Below are 7,808 nucleotides of genomic sequence, written 5' to 3' on the forward strand. Positions count from 1 at the left end.
AAATACTTGAATTGCATAAGAAGTGATCATGTTTATATATTATATACACAATAATATTTAAATATTTTCTCACATAACGAGGTGATTTTTTTCCCTTAAAAAAAAGGTTTAGGAGGAAGGAAGAAATGAATGACTGTGAGGAAAAGAAACCCAAAAGCAGGTGTGACTCTAGCATTATCTCAAGGCAATTCCATACCCATTGACTTTTCTTCATTAATAATATCAACTAGTTTTTCATTACATTTTCCCCAAAATATTAAATTAAATTAATAATTAAACAAAATTATATTTTCATGGGCCTTTATTCCTCTGTATAAATTTGCCTCTTCCTTCTTCCCCCTTCTCTCCATTCTTACACCATTTACACCTTCCTCTTTCATTCCCATTTTCTCTCTATCTTTTTCTTTTCTCCATTAATCTTAATTCCATAATTCCATTTTTTCACTCTGGATTTTCTCATTCAACCCATTTTTTTAAGCTTCTAAACTAAATTAGGCCTGGCTTCCTTCTCTTCAACAAACCTTCCTTAACTTCACATTTATAAAAGCTTCCAAATCATGTAATTTTAGACCCCTTTCTCAATCACCCCCTTCAAAAAAATCCCAAAAAAAAACTTTTTTTTTTAAAAAAAAAAATTAGATGAATTTCTTTTGTATCCCAAAGTAAAAATCTAGTGTTTATTATCCTGGCTAAGCTTCCAATTCTGCCTTAGAACAACTTTTATAAAAAACCCCAAATCATGTAACTTTGTTTTTTAAAATTCCCATCATTCAAACACCCAAAAAACCAAAAAAAAATTGATTTTTTTTAATACCCAGAAGTTTGTTTATTGAAAAAAAAAAAAAAGAAAAAAAAATGCCGGAATCGGAAAGTGGAACACCGGTGGCGTCGGCGCCGGCGACCCCAGGGACGCCGGGAGGGCCGCTGTTTTCCGGGCTCCGAGTGGATTCTCTATCGTACGATCGGAAGTCAATGCCGCGGTGTAAGTGCTTGCCCGTGAATGCTCCCACGTGGGGCCAACCTCACACGTGCTTCACTGACTTCCCTGCTCCCGATGTCTCTCTCACCCGCAAGGTACCATTTTTTTTAAATTTTAATTTTCTATTGCTTATATATGGATTTAATTATGATATTTCTCTATTTTAAATATTTCTTTTTTCCCCATTTTTTCCAGTAATATTATAAATTATTCTAACAACAGCGTTTTGTTCGAAAATTGTTGATGTATTTTTTAAAAATTTAAAAGTTTAAATTCTCAATACTCTAGAGGTTGTATTAAAAGAATCAATAAAATATAACAAATCACTCATAAAGTATAGTAGTAGTTTTAATTATACCCTTAAACTTTCAATTTTAAAAATTGAGCCCTCAAAATTATAAGTGTTAAAATTAAATCTTCAAACTCATATAATTATATATAAGTTGTAAAACTCATATAAGTTGGAAGTTTCAATTTTCACTATTTATAGGTTCAATTTATAAATTATTGTAAATTTAAAAGTTCAATTTTAATTTTATCCTAAAATATAATAATACCACATATTAACATATTTTAAATTGTAAAAATTATATAAGTTAGAAATTTCAATTTTTACCATTTATAAGTTCAATTTATAAATTATTGTAAACTTATAGGTCAAATTTTAATTTTGTCTATTAGTGTATTTTAAATAGTAATTTTTCTTTTTTAACTTCAATAACATAGAAGGTAAAACTCTCCATTTTTTACTTTTGAGCCAACCAAATGACAACTTTGAGCTTATTATTGGGTCAAAGTTTCATCATAGTAATTAATGTGTTTTTTTGGAGGGGATAATTAATTAGTTTTGGTTGTGTATCTCTATAGGATTTGTGTTGGAATTTTACCCATAGATATTAAAATTATCATTTTTTAAAAAATAAAATAACAGTGAATATATATTTAGAAAAGAAAAGGAGCGTAAGAGGATTTTTAATCTTTTAATATGGTATCCTTTTGTTTTATTTTTGCTTTTGCAAATTATATATATATATATACTATTTTTTTTTTCCAAATATTCTGACATCTCTGACTCGGATTGGATTGTTGCCTTCCATACAATTATTAAGCCATAACGGAAGAACTATCTTCATGTATTTACTAAATTAAATTATTTATATTTAAATAATTTTTTATAGTTCACTTGTCAATAATTGATCAAAAAATTTATGTGCCTAAAATGACCCTTCATTGTCCTTTTGCTTAATTTTTAATGGTTTAAATCTTATTGAAAATTTTGGAGTTTATTTTATTTTAGTCTCTAAACTTTAAAAAACGTCTATTTTAGTTCATAAACTTTTAAAAAAGTACTTACTTTTATCTCTTTTATTAAATTTCTATTAATCCTTAATTAAAATAATGAGATGACTTGTATTTTTAAATAATTAGACTGTCAAATAAGTTAGTCAAGTTAAAAAATCTAGATTTTAAAATTGAATTAGGTGATAAAGCAGATAACTCAAAAGTCATTTTGTATTAAGATTTTGGTTGTTAAATATTTTGGCGTGTTGGTTGTTAATATTTTACTTCACCTTTATTTTATTTTAACACATACTAGATGCAATTTCATAAAAAAAGTTAACAAAATCTATAGAAGGGACCAAAATAAACATTTTTTAAGGGACTAAAATAGTCATTTTTTAAAGTTAAGGGACCAAAATAAAATAAAATTTAAAGTCCAGGACCACAATAGGATTTAAACTATTTTTAATTTATAAATTTAGTCATATGATAATTTTTAATTCAGGCATCTAATTTTCTTATAGGGTGAGAAGTTCAAATCCTCTCCCATACTATTTTTTAATTTATCTTTTTTAAAAAATTATAATAAAATAAACATATAAAGTAGGTTGTAAAATATTTCTTTTACAATGTTACTCAATTAGCTATTTTTCTTTTCATCCAAGGTGCTTGGAATTAAAATTTTAAACTCACAAAGTTTAAACCTTTCACTTGCTAATAATTTTATTTTTAGTTTTTTCTTCCTAAAATTGTGCTTGATTTTTATTTTTTTTATAATTTCTTTACTTTAGTCATCACTTAAAAAAAATTGAATTTTAACCAAATATAAACTTCATTTTTTTTTGTCGGGGGAGGCGTCCAAGACACCTAAACAATGATTGTTCAAGATATTCAAAATTATTTTGTGGATGGCGATTTTTGTCGGTATAAAACAATTCAATTTTTTTTAAAGTCGAAAAAAAAAATGACATTAGTCCAAACGAAAACAATTCAACATAAATATTAATAATCAGAGGTCTATAATTTGAATTCTTCATATAATCATAGTTTAAAATTTTCATCGACATGTCAATATTCCTATCGATATTTCTACCTTTCATAAGTTTGATATGAGGGATAAATCGATATTTTCATTGTAATTTATAAAATTCCACGAAAGACAAAAAACTAAGCCTAAAAATCCACTAATATTATAAATAATAGACATATTTATTTATTTTTAAATAATAAAATATTTATTTACTAATTTAAATTTATTTTTTGAATTTTTTATTTTATAATTTTCTCAGAAATATTTAAAAGTGTAGAGACAAAATACTCCAAAGGAATTATTGAGCAAAAATATCTTCAAGCTGACCATTTGTTTCACTAATCTCTAGCTAGGAGCAGAATTTGTGGGAACATTCATCTTGATATTTGCTGCGACGGCAGGGCCCATTGTCAACCAAAAATACAACGGCGTCGAGACTCTGATCGGAAACGCTGCGTGTGCCGGGCTGGCGGTGATGATCGTAATTCTGTCGACGGGACACATTTCTGGAGCCCATCTGAACCCGTCGCTGACCATTGCCTTTGCGGCCCTCCGCCACTTCCCTTGGGTGCAAGTCCCCGCCTACATCGCTGCCCAGGTCTCCGCCTCCATTTGCGCCTCCTTCGCTCTCAAAGGTGTTTTTCACCCTTTCATGTCCGGTGGCGTCACTGTCCCCTCCGTCAGCACTGGCCAGGCCTTCGCTCTTGAATTTATCATCACTTTCAATCTCTTGTTTGTCGTCACCGCAGTCGCCACTGACACTCGTGCGGTAAGTAGTTTTTCTATAACAAGCTTATGTCCATATTATTTATGTGTGGCCATATAAAATTAGGACAAAAGTTAATAAGTAACCATCAATATTAGAGAGGTGAAAATACTTACTGTTAGATAATATGGTATTAAATTTTCCTTCACAATCGGTCAATTAACAATTTTAGATGATATCAAAACAGGAGAGGTGTTGTATATAAACCTCTACAATGTTATTTCTATTCGTTAGGTCTTCTTCATATATATTTTAGCCTACAAGTCCCATTAACTTAGTTTTTTTTATCAATCAGTGAATTGAGAATGATAATATTTAGAACTTTGATCATAGAAGCTCATACTTCAATGCAAAATTTAAGTTGATGGTTTATGATATCTTCCATCATTTATTCAAACTCTTAACATTTTTTGCTTTGATATCGTACTAATACACATCTAAAACATTGAGGTGTATATATTCAACCATTAATTTATATTCTTAACAAATTTTCTCTCTCTCTGTTTTTTTTTTTAGGTTGGAGAGTTGGCTGGAATTGCAGTCGGAGCTACAGTGATGCTTAATATTCTTGTTGCTGGGTCAGTATTTCATCCAACCTTATTTCTTCTGTACTCTTTAAAAAAATACATGCAAGTAATACATTATAGTTAAACACTAAAAATGTGTTTGAAAAAGATTTTGAAATGATTAAGATAACTTTTGTCATGTATAAAATAATCTCATATTACTTTAATCCGTCAAAATTCAACGTGTGGTTTAGACTTTCAAAATTGATATCTATCAAAGGATTAAAAATAGATTTTGAAATTAGTTTAAACATGGCAAATGGAATATTTTCTTTCATTTTTCTCAACCAAACGTACAACAAACACTAATTTGGTGTCAAAAGTTGACATCTTCCCCACTTCCCCCAACTCCATAATGCTCCATTTTCCCAATAATTTAATAAACAAAACAAATGAAATTAAAGAGGAATCTCAATTTCAACGAGATACTTGTAATGACGACAAATCGTGTTCTTAGTCCCACTTTGTCGTTTTCTTTACATTATTTTCAAATAAAACTTTTGTTGTTACGACGTTTGGAAAGTTTTATTTCATGGTTATTGAACTTTCAAATATATTTAAAAAAATACCTTTTAACTTCGAACTAGTATAACAAAATACCTTTAAAATAAGGGATAAAAATTGTGGAGAATTCTGCATTAAAAAACTAAGAAACCTCATTTTTTTTTTATTCAATAAAAAGTAATTGTGATCTAATGAATAATGGTGAATTCAAAATAAGCACCATTTTTTAAATTTCGCATTGAGTTTTTAGTTTTGACAATTATGCCCCTAAGTACCTCTTCCACATCTAAATCTCTTGCTTCGATATTTACTTTTTACCTATATTTTTAAAAGCCAAGTCAAAATTTGAAAACTAAAAAAATAGGTTTTTAAATTTTTTTTTTTGTTTTTGAAATTTGGCTAAGAATACAATTCTCCTACTTAAGATTGATACAAATTGCAATAAGAAAATGAAAAAAAAAAGGCTTAATTTTCAAAAACCAAAAATAAAAAACGAAATGGTCACAAAACAGAGCATAATTTTTTAAAAAAATATATTTTAACATTTGACTTGATTTTTCAAAATAGAGTAGAAAATGTGTATTATAGAAAATTTTATAGGTCAAAGTAGTGTTTATAACTTAATTTTAAAAAAAATATTTATCAGCTAAATTAGGTTTAATTACTAATTTCTTCTTATAATTTAGAGGAAGTTAGAATTTAGTTCTTATAATTTTAAAAAAGTTATAATTTAATCCTTATTATTTTGTAAAACTTCACAAATGGTCTTTATAATTTGATAAATACTTCATACGTAGTTCTCTTGTATGAATTATTTATGAGAATTTTATCAAATTATAAAAATTTAACTCTAATTATAAATCATAAATTTTTAGGGTCAAATTTACAATTTAACCCCCTAAAATATAAAGTGCTCCCAAACCTTTGACTTTAAACCAAAAGAAAAAAGATTCCTTCTTACCTCTATAATAACGGAGACTTTTGTGGCAAAATGTCAGGCCCTCAAGCGGTGGTTCGATGAACCCTGTTCGAACTTTGGGCCCCGCCGTGGCTGCCGGAAATTATAGAGCATTATGGGTGTATCTGGTGGCGCCGACGCTAGGGGCAATAGTCGGCGCTGGAACTTACACCGCTGTGAAGCTGAGAGAAGACGAAGTAGAAGCGCCGTCGCAGGTAAGGAGCTTCCGGCGTTGAAATCAGGCGGTGGGCATTGGCTAAGTATGAGTCTATGACATAAAATGTGTGTGTGTCAGTAGAAAAAATAAAGATAAGAAAAAGGCGATTGGGGATTGATGAGACTGGAAGACCATATCGTCTTGATTGCTACGTTTGTGTCTGTTTATATGCGTCATTGCTTCTTCTTGCCAACTTTGAATTGAGTTCTTTTTAGGGTTTCTTTTGTCGAAAACACACACTTCTGTGCTTTCTCTTTGCTTGTGATCAATATGTAATTGACATCTTGTCTTTGTGATATATATATTATAATGTATGCCCTTGTGATATATATATTATAATGTATGCCCTTGTTTAGTAATGATTGGGATGAAAATGGTTTGGTTCGGTTCGATTCGATATCGAACTGAATCAATTTTTTCCCCTATCCTTTTATCTTCATTCTTTCTTCCACTTTCTGTTGCCTATGCCACATTTTTTTCTCTTGTTTTTTTTACAATTTTTTCTAAACATAATTTAAATATCGATTCACAGTAAAAAAGTTCTACATAATACACAACATAAAAATTCCAAATGACCATAATAAAAAGTTCTACAAAATACACAATATAAAAAATTCCAATTGACCACAATAAAAAGTTCTATGAAGAACACAACATAGAAATTCCAAATAAGTTAAACAACGACACCTTCAAAGTTTAAGTTACATAAAAGAAAATAGCAAGTCAAGCACTAAATAATACCCTACATATTTGTTCGTTTGTCAATCATTATTCCAAATTTTGTTCATTTGCCTTTCATATCCTTCTCCTTCTCCTTCTTCACCATTCTTTGTCACATCATCCTCCTTCTCCTTGTTCTTTCCCTTTGCCGCTTCCTCTAAACCTATTATGAAGTATAAGAAAAAATGATAAACTTTTGGTAAGATAATAAATATATATATATATATAAATATGTTAAAAAATATATAAATATGTTTTAATGATACGAAACTTCCTCAACAAGTACAATATCCTCCAAGTATTGTTGTAAATCAATGCTAATTTCGTCTAAACGTAACCAATTTTGTGCACATACAAGTTCCTCAATTGTGGTTGGAGTTAACGAGGAATGAAAATGATCGATTACTCCCACTAGTATTGAATAGGGACTCATAGACAACTGTGGATATCAGAACTGCTAAAAGATCTCATGCAATTTTGCTGAGAACTTTATATCTACAAAAATTCCCCTTCCACCAATTTAAGATATTAAAGTTTTCCTTACATTTAATATGAGACTCCAATATGTAAATATCAACTTCTTTATCCACACTGTGTGAATCATCTTCCTCCATATCTTCAAAATCAAAACGGAAAACCTTTGAAGCACTTATAGTTGTACTAATAGTAGTACATGAAGCACTTTTAGTGGTACAAGAAGATTGACTCATACTTGGAGGGTTCTTTGACTTGTGAGATGATTCATCCTTATTAGCAAGTGAGAGAGACAAACTATATTCATTGAACA

General features: G+C 29.3%; 1 protein-coding gene across 1 annotated transcript; it reads left to right on the forward strand.

Moving 5' to 3' along the window:
- Nucleotides 1-340: 340 nt before the first annotated feature.
- On the forward strand, nucleotides 341-6,637 carry LOC120067949 (probable aquaporin NIP5-1). Its single transcript, XM_039019597.1, has 4 exons — nucleotides 341-1,074; nucleotides 3,640-4,059; nucleotides 4,573-4,634; nucleotides 6,125-6,637. Exons 1-4 carry the CDS (start codon nucleotides 856-858, stop codon nucleotides 6,318-6,320), a joined length of 897 nt encoding a protein of 298 aa, XP_038875525.1. The 5' UTR covers nucleotides 341-855; the 3' UTR covers nucleotides 6,321-6,637.
- The last annotated feature ends 1,171 nt before the right edge of the window (nucleotides 6,638-7,808 follow it).

This window comes from Benincasa hispida, chromosome 12, assembly GCF_009727055.1.
Source record: "Benincasa hispida cultivar B227 chromosome 12, ASM972705v1, whole genome shotgun sequence".
Lineage (NCBI taxonomy): Eukaryota > Viridiplantae > Streptophyta > Magnoliopsida > Cucurbitales > Cucurbitaceae > Benincasa > Benincasa hispida.

Coding starts and splice junctions, on each gene's coding strand:
- LOC120067949 (XM_039019597.1), top strand. CDS start 856: ATGCCGGAATCGGAAAGTGGAACACCGGTGGCGTCGGCGCCGGCGACC. Junction 1,075..3,639: donor ATGTCTCTCTCACCCGCAAG/GTACCATTTTTT, acceptor ACTAATCTCTAG/CTAGGAGCAGAATTTGTGGG. Junction 4,060..4,572: donor TCGCCACTGACACTCGTGCG/GTAAGTAGTTTT, acceptor TTTTTTTTTTAG/GTTGGAGAGTTGGCTGGAAT.